The sequence below is a fragment of the Drosophila miranda genome, chromosome XR (genome assembly GCF_003369915.1).
Source record: "Drosophila miranda strain MSH22 chromosome XR, D.miranda_PacBio2.1, whole genome shotgun sequence".
NCBI lineage: Eukaryota > Metazoa > Arthropoda > Insecta > Diptera > Drosophilidae > Drosophila > Drosophila miranda.
Window position 1 is genome coordinate 5,690,564 of NC_046674.1, and position 26,860 is coordinate 5,717,423.

The 26,860-nt window shown below is 44.9% G+C and overlaps 1 protein-coding gene across 34 annotated transcripts in view; it reads left to right on the forward strand.

Moving 5' to 3' along the window:
* LOC108153300 (CUGBP Elav-like family member 4) overlaps positions 1-26,860 on the forward strand; it is a 318,810-nt gene that overhangs the window by 230,829 nt on the left and 61,121 nt on the right. For 14 of the 34 annotated variants that reach the window (XM_033386628.1, XM_033386631.1, XM_033386626.1 and 11 more), the window contains one exon: positions 19,698-19,832. The exons of 19 other annotated variants lie outside the window; for them this stretch is intronic. In XM_033386628.1, coding sequence (XP_033242519.1) covers positions 19,698-19,832 — 135 coding nt within the window. Of the gene's footprint in view, positions 1-13,067; positions 13,079-19,697; positions 19,833-26,860 lie in introns of those variants that run through there. One more of the 34 variants, XM_033386650.1, reaches the window with a different exon arrangement.

The following is a 26,860-nucleotide window of genomic DNA, read 5'->3' on the forward strand; positions in this document are numbered from 1 at the left end:
CGTCGTCGCCGTCGCCGAGTAGTCGCTGAAGGGGGTCCCGGCCAGAGTGGGGCTTTCTTCTATAGCATTAAGTAATTGATTACATCTCGAGGGACTTTTAAGCAAGCCGAACCAGGCACGCCACTGCCACTGCCGCTGCCGCTGCCACTGCCACTGCCACTATACTCGTAAACCTCATAAATTTCTATAAAACTTGACTGCTCCGCACAATATAATGTAAATACATTTTTTTTTTGCCGCTAAATACTACGGGTCGACGAAAAGAAAGAGGTAGGATACAAGAGTGAAGGAATGAGGGTTGGGGGCGGACAACCGATTCGGCTAGACCTCGACCTTAACCGTGTTTTACCATAAACAATAACCATAATTTAATTCCCCTGCCACCTACGCAAAGTATCCGTTAATGTGGTTAGTGGAAGGAGATTCCTGTGCCCCCGAAATGGAATCCTGGCTGAAAAAAGTTGCGCTAAAATTGAGGACGGAGGAAGGAGGCCATTAGCTCGGCGAATAGTTCTCCCCAAGGATCCAGAATATACCTATGAATGTACCCACACATACATACAGAACTGATCGTAAATCAAGTTCGTGGACTGATCCGAGCCCTAGACAGAAATTTCTTCCTCTCTGATATCTCAATGCACCGCTCCTCTCCGCTGTAACTCTTCGCATTCTTTGCGGCTGCTCACGTTTCGCTGTGGATTTTAAATTAAAAATCCCGTGAGCTTCTGCGGGTTCCGGGTTCCGGGTTGCGGGTCGAGAGCAAAACAAGAAAAAACAAAAGACGCGAAGATAAACAACCACGCCCAACTGGAGCGGTTAGCCATTTTTATGGCGCCTAATTGCCAAACGTTCCCAGAGAGAGAGAGAGGGAGAGAGAGAGACAGACAGGGTACTGGACCGGGCCTCGGCTGTTATAATCATAAAATTGCTTTTGTGGCATACAAACCGGTTATATTGCTCCCGTGTGATTGTCCCCCCCTGTGCCACCAGGCCCCCAGACCCCACGTCCACAACCAGACCCGGCTCCTTCTTCATTTTCCCCATACAAATGAAAAATGTTGCGGTTTATTTTCATTTGGAGTTTTTCCCGACCGAGTCCGCGCTCTAAACATAATTTGTTGCATTAATGTTGGCCACATGCACATGAAAATAGAAAATGGAAAGCTCCCCACACACACACACACACACACACACACACACACACACGCACACACAAACACGCACATACATAGTTTTTGTTTAATTTCAATGTAAATTACTTGAGGGGGTGGGGAGGAGGGCTGAAGAGATATGGCTGTGTGTGTGCTCTGCTAATTGCTTGGAGCCCTTGAGCTAGAAATTTTGCGCATAATTAGTGGCAAATGTGCATACGGAAAATGTGTTTGGAAATTACCCCGAAAGCCGAGCCGGAGACCCCATAAAATATACAGAGATGCTGGATGTACCCCTGGATGTGTTATGGCATAGGTTAAATGTGGCAGAAAGGAGCACAGAGAGCGTTCCTTTAATCAATGTTAAATTGATCAAATCAAGTGACTTTATGGCGTACTTCTTTCGCATAGAGAAATTTTTCATTATCATTTTAAAAAGCCTGACCCCAATCGCATCTCATTTTCCCCTGCCGCCAGCCCCTTGCCGTCGCTGACGCTGTCCAATTTGCCTGTCACACCATAAACCTACATTTTAGAACTGCCCCTGCTAAATGTCCCATAAAATATACAGGCCAAGCCCATCCTCAGAGGCGCCACCGCCACCACCGCTGCCAAGGTGAATGGACAAACATAAAAATGAGAAATAATAATGCCATTGACAAATATAAAGCCATAAATTATAAATGCGAAATGCTTACTTATACACGAAATCTACTTGGAGCAGCAGCAGGAATAAAAAGAACGAAACAATACTGACATCTGACGGGGCTGGGGCTAGGGCCGGGGCTGGGGCTGCGGCTGCGGCAGGCCAAGGAAAATGGGAAAGCTGAAAACGCAACAGAAATACAAACCGCAACTTGTTATAAAATTAGTAAAATTTTCTCAGCAAACATTTACATTAACTTCGAGGCCCGCACACACACAAACACAGAGAGAGAGAGCGGGGAAATTCCCAGCTCTGGGACCCCTAAGCACCCACAAGGACTTCAAAAGACCCATAGAAGCGGAACAAGGCATCGGGAGAAGGAAACCCCAAGCAGCAGAGGCAGAGTCAGAGGCAGAAGCAGAAGCAGCGCAAGCAAAAAATAAAATACGAGTATTATAAAAAGCAAACGAGTCCTGAGCCTTGTCCCAAAAGTATTAAGAGAGCAAAGCAATTAAAATATGAAAATGTACAACTTTCATCTTTTTGAGCTCATTGCATAAATCATTTCGAATGTCTGACATTTGGGGAAGGGAGACGGAGACGGAGACTTCACTCCCCCTCCCACCCCACCCCCTCCCCTCACAGTCAAATTTACTGTGTCGCTTTTCCTACTAATCAGCATAAGTCCTTGCCAGGCACACAAATGCTGCCCACGACCAGGACCACTACCACGACTCGGGCAGAGGACAAAAAGTGATTTATTTCGAAAATTCTTCTCCTTCTCGTTTACGTCTACCTGTAGCTACTCGTACTTTTGGGCGGATGGGGGCGGGGAGCCGCAGGAGGGTTCAGATGGTGGCAGGATGACTGCAACGCCCACTGGCAACCAACCACTGACAATATAGAACATAATTATAATCATTGCGGCCATGGTCTCAATTGTAATTATAAGTAGGAAACTAAGCCATCTGCCCCCTCCCCGTTCCAGTGCTCTGGCAATGCCCGCGAGGCTGAGCGCTCGACATTTTACATACAACAACGCGCACGGAGGGAAATTTCTGTCAAGCCCCAACAGCCCAGAAGCACAGGAGCACAGGAGCACGGAAGCACCGGGATGCGTGTAGAGGGAATGTCTCATGTTCATGACGTCTTCAATTAAAAGTTTGTACAAATTGCCAGCAATTTGTGCGCGACTCGGTTAATTGCTGGAAGGGTATCATTGGGAAGGACCGGCAGAAGAGGTGAAGGCGACAAAAGTTGAACAACGGAACTTTCTGCCCGAAAGCAGGCAAATTAATTGTTATTAAAAAACTCATAACCAAAATCAAATCATTGTGAATAGAGGCAAGACTAGAGGCGGGTAGGCAGGGAAGAAGGCATGGCAGCAGGGAAATTTGCATACTAGGATTGCCTGCCGATTTTGTATCCCTATATCCTACAGCGACTTACAGCGTGTAACAAACTAACAGACATGAAAATCAAAAATCACATTTTAAACCAAAATAATTGAAGTATCGCATAGGCAGTGTACTCGTATATTTTTACAAATAAATACTCTGTACACATCAAAATATGTACTCCTATGGAGGGAGAGGGTGAGGGACTGCGAGTGGGACTGGAAGTGGGACTGGGAGTGGTAGTGGCAGAGGGTTGATCCAGGCAAACGAGATGTGCGTATATAAACACAAGTATAACCAATCAAAAATCCAATTAAAATTGAGGAAAATTCGATTTGCATGTAAAATATGGAAAAAAAGAAGAAAAAGGGGGAAGAGTAGAGATGAGATGAGAAGACGAGAAACGAAAAGCGACGAGCGACGAGCACTCACTCGCATTGGGGGAAAACATAAAAAATATTTGCTATATGTGAAATTGAAAAGACCGAAAAAAGGGCAGCCCGACACCGAGAACAGAGCTCTGTTAGCATTGGATTGATGTGTGCTCGGGAGAGAGGCATCTGGCAGTAGCACTGCCGCTGCCGATGCCGCTGCCGCAGCTGTAGCCACAGCCAGCACCGGTGCGGTGCCACTGCCGCCAAATAAAAAACAGAAAAGCATGCGGCAAAAAATGCAAATAATAAAATAAAACAAATTTTGTTACCTATAAACGTGCAGCATTTACACACGGCAAATATTATTCCGGCAGGCGTGTATAGTGCTGCAGATTGCTCTTGGGTTATAGGTGGTGTTGTTGGTGTTGTTGGTGTTTCTGGCTCCTGCCACACGTTGCACAAATACAAATAAGAAACGAAAGCTGGGCGATGGGAGGAGCTAGGAGCTGGGAGTAAACACAAATTGATTTAGCCGGGGGAGTTCCACCCACTTAAACATCATTTAATACCTCATTTTCATTTTCATAATATATAATATCTAATATTTGTTTTCTCTCTCTTTCCAGGTAAGTCCATCTACGATATGTATACCAATTCCGCTCAGATCTAGAAATAAGCTCGCAGTAAGTCTACCGTTTAATGAATATAGAACAACCAAACTTTCAGTTCAATTGATTCGTAAGTTACGCTTTTACTTCTGCAACGTTCACTCTTTCACTCTTAAGATTTTCGTCCTCTCAGTGTTGAACCTTTCTTTGCTGTTTCTGCATTTGTGTTAGCTCCTTTTGAGATGCTTTTTTATGGGGTGCAATTTTCGGCTGATTTTTGTGCATTTTTCCATAAATTCCCTTGGCATTGAGTTGGCCGAAAGGCAATTTTCAAATTATTAAACACTCCATTATGAGGGCGGTCTCTGTCGATTTAATTAGTTTATTGTTTGCATTATAGAGAGTGTGTGGTTATTGTTTGTGCGTGTGTGTGTGCTTGTGTGAATGGAGCTGTCGAAATTTTCTAATAATTATTATTTATTTCCTGTTAATCATTTTAGCGACGGCGATTTTTAGCTCGCTTACAATTTTAATTGCGTATTTTTGTGCCCTCTCTGAGTGTTAATTAATTTTGCGCCTGTAACGATGTCAGTTGCAGTTTCAATTGACTGAAAATGGAAAAAAAGGGAGAGGTAAAGGGAGCGGGGGTAAAGGTAAAGTGAGAGGGCAAGCGAGGATCGTCGCCTTTTAATTAGACTTCAGTTTCCAATTAAATAATGCTTTTGCATTAATTAATTTTCAATTTTTGCGCGCTCGCTACTTACCCCGTTTCATCCTGGCAACCCCATCCATGCCCCGAGTTGCATGTAATTTGTACAAAATTAATTAGAAATGTTTCCCTTAGCCACTGCCGGGAGGGAGAAGAAATCAAATCAAATGAGAACTGTCGTGCGCCAAGAAAAATAACTCGAGGTAAATAAATAATTGAATTCATTAGGCAAATGAAAAACTCTGTCACGAAGTCTAGAGACAGATAGATAAAAATAGAAGGAGAAAGAGAGGGACTAAGAAACCGTAACCATTCTCGTATTGACCCAAATCCAGGGGATAACCCCTCGGACAGGCGCCTGCCAGGACTGTTAAAAACGTAAAGACAAATACATAAAATGCCTGTCACCTGCCCTACGTCACGCCCTTCTCAAGTTCGCTGCTCCTTTACGGCTGCTCATTAGTGACGAGAATCGAACAGCCCGACTAAAAACTAACAACGGTAATAGCACACACACACTCGTACTCCTCCTACTCGTAGTACCCATGTAGCTGTGGGGGGAGCTTCATCAAAGGCAGCACAGGATATCAAGGATATATGTACATGTATGTAGGTAAGCGAAGGCGGAGATGCAGGGAAAAAATACGAAAAATAACAATGGCCACGACAAGGAAGCAAACAATGCGACAGAAATAATACATCGACAGAGACATGGAAAGAGAGGGAAGGGCAGGTGAGTTAAGGGAACAGAAACCATGAGGAGGCCCCACTCATACACTCGTACATTGTGGCCACATTAAAGGTGTGCGCTGTGGTTAGGAACCGCGCTCTCTCTCTCTCTCTCTCTCTCTGTGTGAGTGTGTGCGTGTGCCTGAATTTTTGTTAGTTTCGTAGATATCGCATCATGTTAACAAAAGCAGAGCCACAGGGATGGAAGCTACAGCTACAACTACAGCTACAGAGTTACAGAGCTACAGGGAGGAAAGGGCGTTTGCTCAGATGGGAGGTGTTATATCGATTCGATGCCATGCGAGTATTTCGAGCAGAGAGCGAGCGTAATCATCGAGAGGAAATGTCATCTACGGAAGTGGAAGCCTGGAATATGTATCTCATTAAGTTGTGATACCCGCTTGATTGATGTTATCCAATTATCTGGCGAAGCTGGAACCCCAGCAGCACCACCACCCCCATCACCCCCATCACCCCACTCAAATCAAACCCAGACCAAACCAGACCAAAACCCGTCCAATTGGGGAGTGCCTGTACTCGAGCTCGAACTCGTATCTACCGCTAAATTGCATTGCACAGCTACAAGCTGAAATTAACCAGGAAACAAAACAGGCCAAAAAGAGCATTGTGCCAGGGGGGAGGCAGAGCCAGAGGCTCCTTGAGAGCATAGACACGCTACACGCTTAATTATGCAGCAAATTAGGCCCGAGACGGGACTAAGAGTGCAGTAGAAGGTGGAATGGGTGCCTGGATCCCGAGATGATGAAACGAAATTATGCATTATGCATGGAAAATATGCAGTGCCAGCAGGCCAAACTCGGCGAGGCCATGCTCCATTACACGTCAACCAAGACGACAACGAGAACGACAACGACAACGACAACGACGAACTTGGCCACCTATGCACCCAGGCCTGGGCCAGCTTGCAACTCTCTCTATCCTTCTCTCTCTCTCTCTCTCTCTCTCTCTCTCTTTCTCTGACTCTCTCTCTCTGAGGGTAGACTTTATTATTAAATCCGAAAACTTAAACGCATGTGGAGGAGAAGCGCAGAGCAGAGCAGAGTCCTCTTCCTGGCAGCTCTCGAGAGTGCACTCAGTGCACAGTGAGTTATTAACACGCTTTGCCACATTTGCTGCCGAGCTAATGTGGCTTGGTTTAGTGGCTACCCCAGTTCTCCCCTGTCTCTGTCTCTGTCTCCTTCTCCTTCTCCGTTTCGGGGGCCATGCTCCTGTGCCTGTCATTATGCTAAACTAAACGGCAGGCAGTGCTAGAATTTGCACCCGCAACCAGGTAGCCTCCTGCCTCCGGCCTCCAGCCCCCTACAACCATACCACCATGCCCCAGCCCAGCCCAGCCCAACCCAACCCAACCCCTTTTGCACGTGCTCTTGCCAGGTATAACGGCAACATTTCCGTTGCAGCTTCCGCTGCTGCGAGCGCTTTATAATTATTTCGCCTGGCGGGCCTTCAGTGGATGGCATATGCTGCCTGTTGCCAGGATTGTCAGAACATGTACGTGTTGCACATTGCAAGTGTGGGAGGGTTGTGGTGATGCGATGGGACTGGGTGGGGTGGGCTGGAAGACGGCGGGAGTTATAAGCTTCATTAAGCATATGTACAGCACGTTGTAAGCTCTCTCTCTGTCTCTCTCTCTCTCTATCTCCCTCTATGTAGGAGTATCTGTGGGGGTCTCTTGTGTAGAGCTGGCTGTGTGAGTTGCATTTAAGCATATTTAACAAAAGGATTTGTCATTAACGCTAAAACTTCTACACACACAGATGGATAATTAAATGGGGGTTAATGAAATTTTTAATTGCTGCCAACTCAAGTTCAAGGGATAAGCAGACACTTTTGTTGTGAGCACGAGCACGAGTATGTGATAAGCCCGCTCTGGATTCGCCCTTTTTAAAGCCACTTCTGGCTGACATTTCTATTAAAAGCCATCAACTCATGGTCGCCTCAAATTGCTTTGACCTTTGTACACCAGATGCGACTGTTCGTACTCCTCCTTCTGCACGAGCCCGCACATAACTCTCTGGGAGGCGGCTGGAAGGGGGGGGGAAAATTCTTCCACACGCACATTAAGTCACGTTTTCGCACCATTAACCCATAAAGAACGAGACCCCGAGCAGGAAGGAGTGGAAAGCGGGCAAGCGGGGAAGCGGGAAACTGAGCCAAGAAGCAGCAGAAGATTTACAAATATTGAACTTTTTCTGCTTCTGGATGCTGGCTTTCGAGTCGTAAAGCAGTCACAAGCATATTTTATAGATTTTAATATGCGCGCTACATAGCGCACACGCCCCACCAGCCCCAGCCAGCGTCACATCAGCATCATCCCTGGCAGACTCCATCTCCGTCTCCAGCCCACCCATGATTCCTGCCTTTTAAATTCACGCCGAAAAGTAGGCAAGGCTTTCTTCTCGGCTGATTTTTTCACCCTTGTCAGATACCTCCGCGTTTCGTTTCGTTTAGTGACTTCTCTAGCCCCTCCCACCCCCCGACTGGTGCCGTGCCCCCTGACAGGGTGTCAACGTGACTCCTGTGTGGTGCGGTATGTGGGGTATGTGCGCCTAAAAAACCCACTTGATAAGGGTTTATCAATGCGACACAGTAACTTAGTGATTTACTCGTGTGTGCGCAGAGTTTTTTTTTTTAATTTTGAAAATTGAAAAAGTGACTTTTGCTTTCCCGACGCGACTCCAGAGTGCCAGGGTGTCGCTTCCGGGTGTCCCCGGGGCTTAGGCTGGGTTATGGAAATGTAATTGAAACTGGCTTACGAGCAGATCCTTGGGGACTGAAAGATTTATATTTATATGCTTCATCTGATTCGTTGCCCCTTCGGCTTCAACTATCTTTAATTGTCATCACCATTGACTGCACTTTCATCCCACTCTCTTCCCTCTACTCTCGAGCCTCCAGACTCCCTCTGCCAACTATCACTTCAATCTGGCAACTCACAAAGTTGCCAAAAATTCTTTTGGCTCTCTGCGGTCATCTCTTACAGCCCTATAGACGCTTCAATCCTCCCATACATACAGAGAGAAAAGAAAAAAGCAAAAATGTTGTGCGAAAAAGCGCTTTTCATCTTATGAAATCATTTTTGGCTTTCAAGGATTTCTGAGAGCACACACAAAAAAGAAACCAGGCGGAGAACGGCCAAAAGATACACCTGCATAAGCGAGCCAGAGTTTCCAATGCTATTTAAAATAAATAACAGCATCCACACACACACACAAACACACTCACACACACAAAGTGAGAGAAGAGAAAAAAGCAAATAAATTGGTTTCGTAACCGCAAAAGCCAAACGAGCTCGGAGAAGGAGAGGGAGAAGGAGGCTACCTCACTCACTCACTCTCGCACATCCATTCAATTCAATCAGACATCAAGCATATACAATTTTCACTCGCAACACAAGAATTATACAATCAATGGCTTGCCAGAGAGCAGACTATCCAGCTCAGCTCAGCCCCGCACCGCGCCGCCTCGACTGTCCCACCTTGCCTGCCCCAGAACGAGTATCTGGCTGGGAAGGAAATAAAATGCGGCAGGCACGTTGCAACACTATTACTTATTTCGTCGAGCACACAGACAGGCTGAGGCACAGGCAGAGGCACAGACGACAAGGACGACGTCTGACTGAAATGAACTACGTTTGTTTGTGATTGTGTGGCCGTGCCTGTGCCTGTGCCTCTGCCTCTGCCTCTGGTCGGGTGAAAGCAGGTGGGATCAGAGGTGGGCCGAGGTGGGTTGGCAGTCTAAAAATGCAATAATCTTTCAGCGCCGTCGTCGTCAGCGTTTAAACGTGACTTTTAAGCATGATGTTGTAATATTTTAACCTGACTAAGAAAGGAGGAATGTAAGGGGAGAACAGCAGCGAGCCACAGGACGAGGGTTGCTCCTCCATTGTGTGTTTGGTTGCAAAATTGTTACAAATGCCCCCAGCGTGCATTTTATGGCCAGTGCGATAAATAAAATGTTGCAACAAACACGAGCACACACACTGCCGAAGAGAGGGTAGAAATATGTGCAAATAATATGGGAGCAGTCCCCGGCAAAAGGTAGTAGTAGTCCTACGGTCCTCTGTTCCTGCTGCTCTCCGCCTAGCTGGCAGGCAGTCAGACAAACAATAACATAAATTTCGTTAGCTATTTTATTTTGTGCCCCCTTCTACCCCGTCCCCAATCGTTCCCTCTCTCTCTCTCCCTTTCTGTGGCAAGTAATTGTGCAATATGTTTTAGAGGATGGCTGGGCGGAATGGAGTAATAGCTGCAGCCTTGACCAGAACGTGATGCGGACAGTGAGGGGGTCAGGGAGCTGCTAAGTAGTGGGAGTCCAGCGAATATCGGGAGAGCGTTGAAGGAGTCTTCCTTTAAATTCGGGCTATTTCTCTGTTCACGGGTTAAAGGTCCGTTAAGCTGCTAAATGTTTTGCCTACTTTGTCTGTCATTACAATTACTGTTGGCCATTCTTCTTCAGCTATGGACCCGGGGACCGGTCTCTCCTTCATCTTGTTCTGGGCTCTGGGTTCTGGGTTCTGCTTTCTGGGCTCTGTTTTCTGTGTTTTGTGTGCTGTTTTCAGCGCTCTCCTCCGCTGTGCTCTTTCTCCTATGCGTAATTGTAATTGCAAAGGCTTCGAGGGTCTCTTCGTTTCCTTTCCTTTCCTTTGCTTTGCACCTCCCTCCGTTTCACCTCCTCTCTGCTATCTGTCTTGGACGGAAGCTTAGACAAGTTTGCTGCTAAGCCAGCATAAGACCCGCAAGCATTTCATATACCAGAACGGAAAAGGCAACAAACTACACAACTCGCTAGTGTATTTGTGTGCTCGTATCTGTGTGTGCTGTTCTCTCTCTGCTTCTGTTGTTATCGTTGTGGTTGTGTTTGTCTTAGTTAAATTCCGTAAAGCGTAACGGGGCAAACGAGGCTGAGCCAGGGACTGCATTGAGTGTGGCTTAAGTGTTCATCGACTCAACCGCAGCAGAAACGCTACCTCTCTCTATCCTTCCCAACCTCTCTATCAGCCCTGGCACACTACCACCACCCCTCCGGGCTGTCAATAGTCTCGGGTCTGCTGCAAGTTCAATTAATTGCGCGCAACGAACAAACAAACAACAGCAACAGCGGCAACAACAACCACAACAACAAGAACGAGGAGAGGCAACCACAAAAATTAAATTAAAGTAGAGCGCACATTGTCTTCCCTCTCGTACTCTTCTGGCCTCTCTTTCTGCCCTTCTGTAAATGAGCGATGTGCATGGAGAGAGTGCTAAAACCCTTTTGTTTGCTTGTGTGAGTGACTGTGGGGTACGAGTGTGTGCATACACACACACGTACTGTACACGTGTATGTGGGTATGTTCGTTTGGGGCTAGATGAAGACGTATGGTTATTGTGATGACTTGGAAAATTGATAAATATTGCACAACACATACACGCATACACTTGCACACACAAACACATGCACACGTGCACAGATATACTCGAAAGAGAGAGAAAATATAATTTAATTAAAATGTTTCATGTAAGACATGTTTATTGAACCATTTTCTCTCAAAACTTCCCAAAGCAATTTGATTGACGGACTTCACTTGGTTTTTGTTGTTGTTATTGTTGCACAAATTCACATTCTCTTAATGGTGCTGTTGCACCCTACCTACTTTTCAGTCATTCTCTCATTGAAGTCGTTGTTTGTTGCTTTTATTGCTTTTATTTGTTTATTTGAGGCATCAGCTGCTGTCAAGGTGTTGAAGAGTGTTCGACGCCCCGAGTTCTCTATTGATTTGTTGCCTTGAGAGCGTGTGCGAAGTGATTGAATGTGTGTGTGGAGAGGGTCCTGTTGAGTAGCGGCTGTTGTTTTGCACGGCTTGAGCAGGACAATATTTTTCAATTAGCAAGGCCAATTCGTTCAGTCGCCCAGAATCCATGATTGAGAGCCTTGTTTGTAATCGAAGCTTTACCCGAATTTCCGCAAATCGCTAAAAAATTTTGTGATAGATTCTTTAGCTGTTAGATTGTTGAACAAAAATGCTGAAGTAACTATTAATTAATCATCAAATAGGATATATTTCTGTGGATTGTTCTTGCGTTATAAACACTAAATCGTAATATCCTGTGTTCCATTGTTGTGGTAATTCTTGGCAATAGGCCTTGTTGGTATTGCTAACATCTAGATTATTTATTTATACTTTAGCCTTACATATATCTTAAATATCTAATCACCATTATTTCCGTATATGTCGTGGTTGTCGTGTATTTTATAATATTACCTATATATCGTGCGTACATCATATTACTATATATCCCCAAAAATATTATATCAGCTATAAGACTTTGATGCTTTTGAACATCAGCTATAAAATACTCGTACTCGTACTCGTACCATATTGTAACTTAATTTTCGATGATTTAACTAACACCCTAGCTATACCCCCCACTTCCACACTCCCTTTTAAAACTAATCTAGTTTTTCTGTTCAATTTTTCCCCCTATAAAGTTTTTATATCTCAGTGTTGTTGTTCCTTGATGTTGTCAGTAAAAATATAAACGAATAAAGTGGAGAAAATCCAAGTCTCTGAACATTTATGCTAAACGTTGTGCTATATCTGTGTATATCTCGTATACCTACCTACCACTGCCAAAGATTTGAGGCGAAAAATAGATTGCAATTCGTTATAGTACGGCACGTAAATATTTGTTGTGCGTAATTTTGCCGTTGCTCATTTTCCGTAGTGCAAACAAAGATAAAATTAAAATTAAATTAAAACAGTTGAAAAAGGACTGATAAACAATTTAATTAATTAACAATAAGCGACAACATTAAACATGCAAAGTAAATATTTCACCATAAAAGCCCCAAAATAAGAAAACTTGCAATTAGAAAAAAACAACAGAGATTATAAAAATTTTATTTATTCTTACTTTTTCTCTTTCTTTTTTCTGCTCTTCTCTTTTTTTGCGCAAAACTTTAACAAAACAAAAAAACCACAAACTTCCATAAATTTGTACACAAATTTAGCAAACTTCGTGACAAGCTGGAAAATGGCAGCATTCAACTAAACACAACAGCCGATACGATACCGCTTTCCGAGAAGATGGTCGATGACAGGGCTAGGAGTCCGACCCCGCAGTAACTAATAAATTAACCAAGTGATTGATTAGAGTCAAGAGGAGAGATCAGTGAGGAGTTGAGTCAATAAGTTGAGCTCTAAAAGCATCAAAGTTTTTACTGATATCAACGTAGTGCAAACCGTAGGCAAACGATCATTACCAAACCTACCTGTAGTTCAAAAAGACAGAGCTTTGACCTCTCAAATCCGTCAGTTTAAGCCGGCAAAGTGCGGACCTCTAGCACGACAGCAGGGCTAAAAAAGCTAAACGCATTTAATATTCAAAAATAGAGACACAAAACACTACAAAGGGTAGAGGTTCAAGAGCAAAACCAGACTAAAACCAGACCCAACAAAAAGTAAGCATATTTATGAATACTCTAAAACTAAGATAGCTCTTTAATTAGTTTTTAGTACTTAGCGATCGAGTACCCGATGCTCTGGCCCGATGGCGATTTGTGGCCCGGTCTATTGGCCATTGCGGGCAATCTCTTGCGTGAATGGGACAGCCGGTCTCAACCTCATCTCCGTTTCGTGCCATATGCGCTGCGTGGAGTTATAAAAGCGGGACATAACATATAAATGCGGGAGCGTTTTCAGGACGGGCTCTGCCTAGAGCTCATAAACTTAAAATTGCGCTTTATCGCGGGAGATGCTCAGCTTTCCCCTTATTATATATATATACATACTTCTACGAGCGAGTACGAGTATATGTATATGAAATAAAAAACAAATCTGCACACACATAAAGCGGCAGCCACAAAGAGGACATTCCCCGGGTGACATTTCCCTTTTTCTCTATCCATTCTTTCCATTCTCCCCATTCCCTCCATTCTCGCCATACTCTACATACCCCCTCCATTCTCCGGCTCTTTTCGCTTTCCTTTCTTTAAACATTTCACGGGGTCGGACGGCGGACACTTTTATGCGTTTGAAATGAAAATGCCATGTGCCATTAACATTATCCCTGACGCGTCACTACTTAAAATAAAAATTTCTATATTTTTGTATATATACGGTACACGGGTATATGTGTGTGTATAAAGACAGCCAGGGAGAGCACCTTTTGGTCGTGGCTCGCCTTTTATAGCCAATTTCTGGTTACCCCCAGTGTGCAGCCAATTTCATGTCAAGCTGCAGCAGCATCAGCACCAGCAGCCCCGCAAAATGATAATCCCGGGGTCATAAAAAGAATTTTTACTTTATATTGACTTTTAGTGTGATAGTCGAGGCAGCTGAAAAAAGCTGAGACAAGGTGCACATGAAATGTTAATGGCATGTCAAGATTGTCTTTCCAGAGAGCGAGCGGAGGAGAACGGGGAATAAGCAAATTTATTGCCACCTGCAACTTGAAATGCAAATGGAAGAGTGCCCAGGGATGATCTTAAAGGGATAAAATGGAACCCAGGCAGGCGCAACTCCTTGCCCCATCTACTCCATTCCATTGCCATTCCACAAGTCAGAGAAAAGTTTATCCTTTTCAATATTAATTAACACTTCAATACCACAATACCGAGGAGAGAGCGCCGAGGCCCAAGACAAAGTTTTCCTTCTTCTTGTTTCCGTTTGGTCTGCCGCTGACTGCCGCTGACTTTTGGCTCCAGCCAAACAAAAACTTTTGTGCCTAAAAATGTGACTATAGAAATGTCTGCCACTGTGCATACCCACAAACAAAGTCACGCTGACACTAATTAACAATTAGGCGCATTTTAGCGGCATTTTCCCCGACCTCCGTGGCTCCGTTGCTCCGTTTCCATTTCCATCCGAAAGGCTGTCAGCGACTTGAGCAGGAACTTTGTGAACTACTTACAAGGCTAATAACTAATTTACTTCTGACTTTGGCTAAACTCCATCCTACTCTCCGTCATACTGGCTCGGCTCTTGTGCCATTTGCAGAGTTTGTCCCCAGCCTATAGTCGAGTTTTACGCTTATTACTCCAGAATTTCAAACTGACAAATAAACACGTCTCTTAAAGTGGGAAAGCCTGAAAGAGACCCAAAGGATTCCCTGACAATGGCAACAAAAGCCACCGAGAACAGGCCTTGCACTTTTCGGTGTCAACGTCTTTCGGGGGCGGGAAATGCCTGCCTGCTTGCCTGCCTGCCTGCTATCCTGACTTATCTCTAGTCATATATAAACGTCAAGTCGTCGACGAGACGGAACGGAACGGAGCGGTACGGAATGGGATGGAATGGGATGACTCGGGAGACTTTTGACAATTGCCACACAATTGTCGAGCCACGACACCAACTGTTTGCCTCCGTCGCCGTTGCCGTCTCCATATCCGGACCGTTGTGGGAGTCATAAAGGAAAAATTTAGCTTATTTGCTGTATAAATACTGACACCTCCGACGCGTCGGCTGTGCAGGGATGGCCTTTCCCGTCTGGCAGTCTGGCAGTCTGTCTGAGTGCCATAAAAATGGGATGTGGCCTGCAGCGACGCTTGGCTCTGAATGTCGACTCTTGACTCTTGACTCCCGACTCTCGACTGGGCCCAGAACAATTGCCGGCAATATTGATGGGGCAGCAGCTGATGCTGATTCCGGATGATTCAGGCCTGGCATAAGGCAGCAATCTAGCGAAATCGTTTTCATTTCAATCTATAGGAGAGTGAAGAAAGCAGCTCCCTCCCCAGCTACCCATGTCTATTCTGATCTGAGTATCTGTGAGATTTTTACATTAGCCTCGTTACACGTCAAATGAGTGTCACTAATTACATATTAATTAGTTTCCTTTTACCAGTCACTCACTCTCCTACTCTTTCTACCAGTAAAGCAGGCACATCATCAATCAAAAAGGGCAGCGAACACAGCCAGAAACATAGAGAGTCGGAGAGAGGGGGGTCCACTAATAAAATATAGAAAAATGCAAATGAAAAACTACTCAAGTCCAGGGCTCAGACTGTTGCCCTTCACTTAATCAATGTACATAATTTTAATTAAATTTTCATTACAAGCAGCAGGGAAAAACAACAACCGAGCAGCAGCAGCAGAAGGCTGAGCGCTGGGGAAATATTAAGCATACGGCTTGGTGCTCATTTACCCATTTCCTGCCTAAGTAATTACAATTTCAATAATTTATAGGAAAATAAACGTAGTCGAATGCACTGGCCAGACAAGTCCAGATGCTGAGATACAGAGATACAAAGATACAAGCCAGCAGAGGCACTGGCAACAGAAGGAGACGTTGAGCTGATGATGCCTTCATATTTCAATCAATTTTTGCCAAGCAAATATTATTCGTAGACAGCCCGAGTGCTGTCCCACAAAGTTTTGTAATTATAACGGAGAGAGTCGAGAGCTAGGAAATCCCCACAAAATAATTAATAACTTAAACATATTTACATAGCATTCTGAGCTATCTGCTGTAATCAGATTAAGGACTTTTCAGATATGAATTGGTCGCATTATGGCAGGATCTCAGCTCTCAGCTCCTTCTCCGAACTTAGACAAAGCTGTGAAAATTAATGGAGTATTTATTTGTTTGCTTAATGATTTATTAGCTGCAATCAGAGTCGACTCTCTTCGAATGCCAAAGGGTTTTCAGAGAAGAGTTTAAGCCATGGTCAGGGGAATTCCAGAAATGTGAAAGTTGCGGCATGCAGAAGCATTCATTCACCTGAATCAACAGAAACTCCTCCATTAGCCTGCCCTAATCTATTCAAATAGCTAGCCTCTTCTCTTTCTCTGTCCCTCGCTCTGGGAGAGAGAACTAATCCTCAGACGCTCATTAGCAACCATTAAATGTCAATTTACATGTCAATTGGCAACAGTGCACAGCCACCCTGCCAGTCACCCATCCAGCCAGCCAGCCAGCCAGCCAGCCAGCCAGCTAGCCATCCAGTTAGTACAGCAAAAAAAAAACGGAATAAAGAACCTGAAGGGAATGGGACATGTGCTTTGAGCTTTGACTCTCGCGTTGTCAACGACGCTCTGTTTAGTTTTTGTTGTCTCCTCTGGCGCCGCTGTCTCCACTGACTCCAAATTTTTTTGTATAATTTATAGACGCGACTGGTTCTTCCACCTTTGGCTTTCGCTAGGTCTTAAAATACAATTACTTGCCCCGGGGGAGGGCAAGGCAGGAGGGGATCTGCCAGAGAGCGACTCAAAAGGAGATAAGCAAAAACATAACATGCAACAATTAGTGGCCTGTCCTTGTCTCCTGCCGTGGCACATACAAAAGTTACCATGTGGTTAACTAATTTAATTTGGTTTTCTTTTTGCCTGCTCCACTCGAGTCTGTACCAGTGCTCCCCTGCCCCTGCCCCTGCCCCTGCCCCAGCCCCAGCCCCTGCCCCAGCCTCCGTTTGACGGCAGCATCAAAGACAACGACACGTTAATGACTTCTTTTGCCTTTGCCTTGGCAACAGACAACGAGAATGTAGACGTGGATGTGGATGTGGATGAGGATGTGCATGTGCATGTGGATGTGGATGTGGATGTCGACCAAGAGGAGCAGCAGGCATGAAAATAAAATCTAAAAACTGCCACACATGGCCAGCAAAGGAATCACGAACAAGGATGGAGACCAGGAGCCACTTAACTTGTCTATATGAGCCTAATGGCCTTTAATATTATTTTCACTGCTCTTTCCTTTAGCTCGGAGAGCTGAAAAAAAAACGGGAAAGAGCTGAAAAAAACTGAAACAGCCAAAAGGGAATCAGTGAAAGCCCTGTGTGCATTTTATCCCTGCCTGTCGGTCGGTCGGTCGGTCTGTGTCGTTGTGCCCCAGGTAATTGTAGAAAATTGCTGCAACGCCAGGCTAAACATTGTGCAAATCCTTTTGTCCTGCTCGGGTCTTCTCTATTCTGTTCCTCCTGTCTACTTGGCTCTATTCCCCTCTCCCGTGTCCCTCTCCATCTCCACGCTATCTTCTTTAGCCACCTCTCTCGCTCTCTTTGGTTTTTTGGCCGCAACTGTTAACAGCCAGTTGAACTATGCCATTTCATATGTACAACAGCAGGCGCCGCAAAGTATGCTGCACTATTTTTACCTTGTACCAGCCCGCCCGCCCCTGACCAACGCGTCACGGCCCCAATCCCAAGGCCCAACCTCAACCCACTCTGAGCCAACGTGCTTTACATTTTTATTAAGCCAACCCTTTTCTCCGGTTCCTCTTCGTTTTGTTGCTTAGCATGCCAGGGGCGTTGTTTGGCTTATTGCACGTGCTCAGGGTGGGGTGGGGGTGGTGGTGGTGAGAGTGTAAAAGGCCAGAACGGAACCCAAATGCCATTAGGCTTAACCCGGACACAAGACAATTGCCTGCAGGCCATGTGTGCATGCATGGGTCCAACGTGTCGTATTAGTTATTTTCTACTTCGATTGCTTTTGCCACTTTAGCGCGACAGCAGCAGTGCGGTGGCAAGCTCCTTGTCTGCACAGCCCAGCCTGGTCCGTGTGCCAAGTGTTTTGCCAATTATGTGATGCTCAATTTTCGATATGATACGAGAGGATGCCCTCAGACCTTAGTCCTCAGACCTCAGACCAGAAGCCCAAATGGTGTTCGGGCCTCAAAAGGGTAAGAGAAAGGACTGGCAATCGACTGGGGACAGCTGTCCTCAATCTGGGTCTATCTTTCGCACATCTCAGTAGATTAGACTTAAGCGAAACTATTGATCCCTACTCTACCTATATCTCTTTCAACCCACAATATATCTAGTCTAGTCTAGTCTAAGTACTTGTAGTCAGTAAGTATTGTTAAGCTATGCATTCGTTGATTCCCAGCATACTTTTACCATATCTTTTCCAAGTAGTGGCTAACGTGTTCTATTCCCCCTCAATGTCTATCCTTAACTCTGTAGCCAGCTCGTAATTGTGTGCGTGCCAGTGGCTGTTCTATATACATATATATTTAAACATACCACCTATATAAACTATACGTATATACCTAGCTAATTGTTACTGTCAATCACTTGACATTTTCGATTCTCGTAAGTTGTAAGTTAAACAAAAAACAAAAAAGAAAAAGAAAACAAAAAATTTTGCGACAACTTTAACTAAATATCACCCATTTTTGTCTTCTTTTCTTTCCTTTTTATGTAACACTTGTTCGTGCTCTGTATCAAAAAAAAAATATATATATATGATTGAAAACGAAAAAAAAAAATATATACATCAAAATTGGCAAAAATTGGAAAACTGACAATTCTTCTACTTATGATTTCTCGAAAATTCTGTATTACTTTCCTTTTATTTGATTTTATTCGATTCGATTCGGTTTGATTTTATCTGAAACCGAAATTTTTCTTACTTAATGCAACAATTTCCTCAAAAAACAATTATGAAAACCGTTTGTTCCGCTTTTAAAAATCCAAAATTAAACCCCCTTCCCACCCCGAACCCCGTTACCCCACATTAATAAATGTTGTAACTGTATTTGCTCTATTGGTGCTCAAAATATCCACCCGAAACACCAAAAAAACTCTCGTTAACTAAATGTTGTTGCTTTTACTTTTTTTTTGGGTATTTTGCGCCTGTTGAAATCTTTGAAATTATCGAAAACACAATAACATAAATGTGCTTGCCTCGTTCTCGTTACTCGTTACAAACAAAAAAAAAAACAAAACATAAAAAAAAATTAACCGAAAAAACGAAATGAAATGTGCTACGTTTACATCCTTTAATATGATACACATATATATTAAAAACAAAAACAATGAAAATCTTTTGTTTTTCGGTCTTAATTTTATGTTTTCATTTTAATTTGGTGCGAAAATTTTCTTGCTATGGCTTCTTGATTGAAAACTTATAATTTCCGGAAAAAACAAAACAAATGCACACCCACATTGACACTGCGACATTGCCATTTATCCATTTTGCCGCCTTTTTTGGTGCCTGAACAATCGAAATCAATCAATCAATCCGATCGACACGATCGATACGATTTAATCCGATCCGATCGTATCATATAAAAAACATAAAACATGAACCGAAAACGAACCAAAACCAAACCAAAACCAAAACCCAAACCCCAAACAGAGCATCTAGATCGCAAGCTCTTCGTTGGCATGCTCAGCAAACAACAGACCGAAGACGATGTTAGACAAATCTTCCACCCGTTCGGCTCTATAGAGGAGTGCACCATATTGCGGGGCCCGGACGGTACGAGCAAAGGTGAGTACAGTCCCGAGTATTTACTTATACATATATATATACTACATATATTTACTATATCTATTGCTATACTTCCTACTTCTTGTTTTTGATACTGTTCACATTAAGTATACGTACGTAACGTGTTCGGCTCGTTATCCGTTGTAATTGCCAGTTTTATTCCATTGATAACCAATTTTGCGATTTTGTTGAACGTTGCGTTTTTGGTATTAGATTTGATCGTGTGTAGATACCTAGCATTATGTAAACCGTATCTTTAGGGATATGCACACCTCAAGCATATCCTATAGCTGAAACAGAACTCGGGCTCTCTTGTGCGGATGAGCTCGGGGGGATCTCTTTTAGCTTATAGTCTGCCGCTGCCAAATGGCCCCAACTGATAATGGCCCAGCCATGCTGGCAGCTGTGCAACGAGCCAAATAATCATCACACACATAACCGTAACAATTACAGGACTCTGAATGGAATGGGGGCCTGAGTCCCGAGGTGGCATAAAATAAAAATCGGGTAAACAGTTCAATTAAAGTTGTTTGCTTTTGGCAGCGCTGCTCGTTTCACACGCTCGCCATTTGCATTTGCCTGTGTATGTCTGTGTATCTGTATCTGTGGGAGCGTATTTTTACTTGCAAATGCCACGCACATACGCAAGCACAGCGCATAAAAAACCAGCGACAGAGAGACAGAGAAAGAAATACAGAGAGAGAGAGAGAGAGACAGAGAGAGGGAGAGTGCGGGAGAAAAGTTTCGTTTGTTTTAATATGCAAGTAACTTTTTTAACAATAACATTCCATTTTATTATGTCAAAAGTTTTGGTTTTACAAACACATAAACACACACACACACACACTTTATCTGTATTTGTGTCTGTGTGTTTGTTTGCTTGTTTGTTTGTGTCTTTGTCATATATATTTTTATTTTGCTTACATTTGCAACATTTTTGACTGCCGCCTATTGTGTCCCTGTATACCCGTAACCTCCCTCTCGCTCTCTCTTTCTCTCTCCATCGTGTGTATTTTCATGTTAATGTTTGTTATTTCTGTTCTTTTGTTGGCGTTTATTGTTACAATTTTGATATGCATGAAAAGGCACTCGGAAAGGGGCGTGGCACGCGGCCATGTGACACTTTGCATAGAAAATCAATGCGCAGAGTGTAGAAAACATATTTGTTTTGTGTGTAAAATGGACGGAGAGCTCCTGAGATTGCAGCCCACCAATTTCCTCCTTCAGGCATACTTGAAGCCTCTGAATCCTTCTGCGACTCCGTCTCCGGCCCGATGGCCAAGTTAATGTTAAATCAAATTGATGCCACAACTGCCACAAATTTGAATAGCCGAAATATTTCTCTGAATACATTTCCGGCAGCCCTGCAGACTCCTGTCAGGAATGCCACACACAAATTTCTGACAAAGCAACAACATAATTTGATACACATTTTCAGGTTTTCTGTGTTCTATTCACTTCACTTCCTGTTTAGCGGGAAAACTTACTGATGTCTTTGCCGCTGTTTTTGTCGCCCTTCAAGTTCGACAGTTACCGGCGTGCAAAGTTCAAAGCCGCGAAAACTGTCAGTCGATGGTGGCGACGGAGCGGTGGAGTGGTGGAGTGGTGGGTCGATTTCGGCTGTTGTGGCTGCGATGCCAACATATCATTCTTCATTAAAATGCGCTTCAAAGTCAGTCGTTCTGGAGCTCCATTTTTGGAGGCAGAGGCAAAGTCGAAGTCGGAGTTGGCTCTGGGGTGAAGTGACAGGCGCTAGCCTGTGTAAGTGCCAAAATCCATCAACGTCAATGCTTTCTTTCCACCACTTTTCTACCGCTTCCCTTGCCGCGCAGCGCCGCGAATTATATTCAAGGAAAATCGAGTCAGCTTAGGCGAGGAAATTGGGAGAAAGGGGAAAGGAGAAAGGGGCGACTGGAAAAGGGACAAGGACGAAAAACGAACGAAGTAATGAGGAATGAACATTGACTGACTGGGCGAACTGCAAATGTATGCAAATGATGATGCATGTGGCAGCAGAATGCGGTGGCGTTGAACTTGGGGAGGAGGAGAGGAGAAGAGGACAGCTGGAGCCGGAGCCCAACCAACAATAATAACCAAGGAGGTGCTCCAGCTGCTCCTGCTCCTGTTCGTGTGTTCGTGTGTATCTGACAGGCAACAGGAATAAGCGCAACCATCATGTTAAATTATGCAAATTCGATTTCAGTGAGTGAATGAAATGAAACGAGGTAAAGGCAAGCTTTTTCTGAGGGAGCGGCTCAAACTGACTTTGAAACTTTTGCCAGCACAAAACACAAAGCATGTGGTGCCCCCACACTGAGCGAAATTAAACATCAAATGGGGATTAGACTTGGCTAGACTCGATACGTTTGACACTTGTTTTTTCTCCGGGTGTAGCCAGCCGTAGACACAAGCAAATTTTCTAGCTCGACAATGGCAGGAGCCAGGACAGACCCGGACCCATACCCATACCCAGAGCCAGACCCAAACCCAAACCCAGACCCAAGCCCAGACCTGGCCAGGACACTGGCTGGTGGCTCATTTGATTAGAATATTCATGCATGCACTTCATTGTCATCAAGGCTTGCAAGGCAGCAAAGTTGTCATCTCGTCCTACGTCTTGTCATCTGTGCAATCAACACAATTGTGTGTGGCTCGACGAGTCCCCGTACCCATACCCGTGCCCGTCCCCGTCTCCGTCCCCCTCTCTGGCTTTGCCACTGGCTCTGGCGGTAATCAAAGCTTCCTTCTACACGAGTATGTGGCGGCAGCAACGGGTGTTGTCTAGTGGCAGAGCCGAGCATTTTGCATAAGTAGCCGCTTGTGTGTGGAGCTCAGGCCAGGCCAGGCCAGGCCAGGCCAGACGAGGCCAGGACGAGGACGGGCTGGCTCCTGTTGCTGACAGACAGTTGGCATAAGTTGACGTTGAATGCAACGAGTAGGCATTGGAAATGATGCTCAGTGGCCAGAGGCTTTTCCAGCTTAAAGCGGGCCTCGGCCTAATCACTGGAACTGGAACCTGTCATTAAGTAATTGCGGGAGGGAACGAAAGGCTGGCAGGTGGGCAGAGCAGAGCGGGATCCTAGGTGTGATAATGGGACACAACTTAATGAATTAATTTTATATCCAAATACGGCTAAAATACGATTGAAAAGAGGCCATATTTCAACTGAAAATCTCTGATTGCCACCCAAATTTCCCATACCGCAGACCTTGAACCAGACTCAATCGACCCACTCAAAGCCGGGGAATGGTATTGTCAGGCTGTGCTGCCAAAAACATAAATTGAATTAAAATGTCGTTTAGACTCCAAATTAATTCGAATGTCTCGCTTTGTCAAATTAACTTTTAATTGCCGCAAAGCCAGCAGCAGAAGCAACGTCTTCTCTTGCAGCTGACACACAAAAACAAATTCCAATTAATACAACCGTACGCACACAGACACATGCACACGCATCTACACATAAACGAAGATGCCACACACAGGCGCACACACTCGAAACCACAACAATAGCAGCCGGAGCGCGCCGTAAAGTAGACTTCAAATTTCGGCCTGCATTGTCATCTATCATATCAAAAGCGGCGCAAACCCCATAAATGCCAATAATTAATGTGACATTTTCGGCGTAATTGAGGCAAGTATGCAGCAGCAGCAGCAGCAGTAGCAGCAGGAAGCCTGTCACAACCACACACACACACACACACACACACACACACACACACACACTCTCACCCGCACACACGGCCATGAGCAATGTATCTAGGCATGGCAGAGTGTATCTGTATCTGTATCTGTGTATGTGTATGTGTGCCTCAAAGCATTCTCCAAAACTGCACGGCATGCCAAGTGGCAAACTGCTTCTCCTCTGCTCACCACGCATGGCTGGCTAATTGAATTTTTGCACATAGCTCTGGCAAATTCTATGAGTGGGCTGCAGGCCCGAAAAAATAACCCCCAAGCCCGAGCCCAGGTCCGAGTCCGTGCCCGTGCCCGTGCCCGAACCCCAAACAAGAATCGGAGTCGTGTTGAGTGTGCAACAAAATTGTGTCGCCGCCGTTCAGGTGGGTGAGCTCTGCTTGGAGAGAAAATTTATTGCCTGCAAAAAATATCAGAAAAAGAAGTTAAGTAGCCTTCACATAATTGCGCAGAGAAAAGTTTTTTAATACCTCTCCGGTGCCTCCTACAGGGTATCCACCCCAGCTTTTCCTCAAACTTTCGAATGACAGTTTAAGTTGTTTTTCAGGCTGTTGCTGGTGATGCTGCTGCTGGTGATGCTGCCGCTGCTGCTGGTTTTGCTCTACTTGTTGTTTGGCCAACAAATTTTTACAGGCAGCCATTGTGGAGAAGCTTTCCGCTGGTTGTCAACTCTCACTGTAGCTCTGCCACACACATAGAGATACACAGATACAGATACAGCAACTGCTACAGATACATATACAGATACAGAGATACACTCAGATATCAACGTGGCAGCTCTCGCATCATCATTTCATTTCAATTTCAATTTATATGAGCAAAGTTTTATGAAGTGCATGTCATGCTGCCGCTCCTCTCCACCTCCACTCCTCCTCAGTGCCCATTCCACAGACGGACGCACTGCATTTATTAAATTTCATTTCATTCCAACTCTATGCTCGTACTCATGTTTATTTTACAGCACACTAAAAAGTTCTAACAAGTGCTGATTGAGAGCGCTGCAAAAACTGTCAAACAGGGCCCAACAAAAGCACACACACACAAACACACACCAACACACACACTGGCAACCACACAGAAATGTTGTAAAACTCAAATTGAATTTAACGCTTATGACATGCGAGAGCTCTGCTTTCATTTTTTATAATAATGGCCGAGAGTGTGATAGGATTTCGGAATTTGCCGCTCAAGCGTTGTTGATTGATTCGGGGAGGATGGCACGCCCCCTCCTATGTCTTTGCCGATCTGCCAATCTGTGTGCAGTGCCATTAACGACTCCCCCAGCTCGGGCATAACTCTGATTTAGCTGAACTTTCGATAATTAAAGTTGTGTGCATCTGTTGCATGGAGAGGGAGCACGAACACCCACATGCCTCGTAAAACATTCCACTTAATGTGCCTTAATTAAAACAAAACTCGCTCTTCTCTCTCTGTGAGTGGTCTCTGCAGTCTATAACTATTTATTGTGTGGCACGAAGAAGCATTTGTACAAGCATAAGAAAAAATCATCGGAGTAATAATAATAATGTAAGTTGTGGCATAAGCTCATAAGTGCCATTTAAGCCAGAGTCATTCTTGTTGTTGCCGCTGCCACTGCCACAGCATCGGTTTCGACTTCTGCTACTGCTGCTGCTGCTGGTTCTGCTGCTGGTAAGCTCAAAGTCCCAGAGTTCTAGAGCCCCACTCGACTGCAAAATGGCACACAGGCCAAGGAATTAAAATACATATCAAAAAGGAGAAAGGAACAAACGCGAACTTTGGCGTCCCGTCCATAGACCAACCAAAAACCAAAACCAGAAAACCCAGCCAGCAAACTTTGCCGTCATCGTAGTCATAGTCGTAGTCGTAGTCGGAGTCGTTGCCATGGCCACAAGTCTTTTGTGAAGTCTGATCCTCTGAGCCTGAGCCTGAGCCGCTCTCTCCCTCTCTCTTCCTCTCGCGCTGTAAGTGTGTGTGTTGGCCGCAGTTTAATGCAGCTTAAATTTAATTGCAATATAGCAAAAGTTTCATATGCAGAGCGGAAAGTGGACAACGGAGAGAGAAGGAGAGGCAACAGCCGAGTCCAATAAATTTTTATCACATACAAACAACTAGCACAGGCTAAATGTGTTTAGACCCCCATCCCATGCCATCACATCACATCCCCTTGCGTTCCATCGTTCCCTGTTTAATGCTAATTAACATGCAACACGCCCGAAACTATGCAACGCATACAGGCGCACTCACAAAGGTCAAGGCAATTAAACGTAGCCAAGGATGCGACAGGAGCGAGACCGAGAAGGTACCGCACTGTACCAGGAACTAGCTGAAATGTGATGCCCCCAAGCCAAGAGTCATAAAAGCCACACAAAGTGCCAGCCAACTTATGCAACACTGGGCAACAAAGAAGAGAATAGGGATAGATGCCACAATTATACCCTCACCAGATCAGGCACCTCTCGAGCAGATCTTTGATCTTCTCTCCAGTCAAATGTTACCAGCTTTATGTGGGGATGCGTATACCCCGCCACGGGTCGAGGCAATCTGGTTTCTTTCCGCAATTTCGTTTCATTATGTGGCCAACGCTGGTGGCAAGTGTGCTTTATTAACACATTTCGTGGCCCACACACATACAGCCTTACAGCCGTACAGCCTCATTCCCATCCCCTACCACACGAACATATACCTAAGAACATAACTTTTTTAATACCCATCGCCATCGCCCATTCGCTTGGCAGGGAGGCAGGCAGCCCTGCCGACCGACCGACCGGCTGGCTGGCTGCCTGGCTGGCTTTAGTTGTAATAGTTTAATAAAGTAGTAAAAGCTGCGGAAATTAGATTTGACCGCAACACACGGGCACAGGAGACCAGAGACCAGAGGAAACTTTGCCGCAGCGCAGCCCAGGAGGTTGGCTGGAAAAAATGTTGTACACGACCACTGCATGGGGAGGAAACCCTTGGCTGCTTCTGTTGCTTCTTTGGGTTCCTGGATTCTTGTCAATAAAAATGTCAAAAAAGTTTTGGCTAAGCATTAAACAAAAAGTTCGGGCTGGTCGGCTGGGAGTCGAGAGGATGAAAAGGGTTGCCCAAGCATACTTGGAGAATGTGTCTGGGGATAGGCATGAGAATGAGGATAAAGATGAAGATGAAGATGAGGATGAAGATGCGGATGCGGATGCCGATAGGGATGTGCTTATTAAAGGCCGAGCCAAGTTGAGCCGAGTCCCAGAGGCGGCGGTAGGATGAAGGCCTTGCAGCAAATTTAATTAACTCAGTTGAGCGCGTTCGCCTTCGGTTCGTATCGTTGGCCCCGGCATCAATAAAAGATTAGTCCTATCAGCCGTGAAGTATGGCA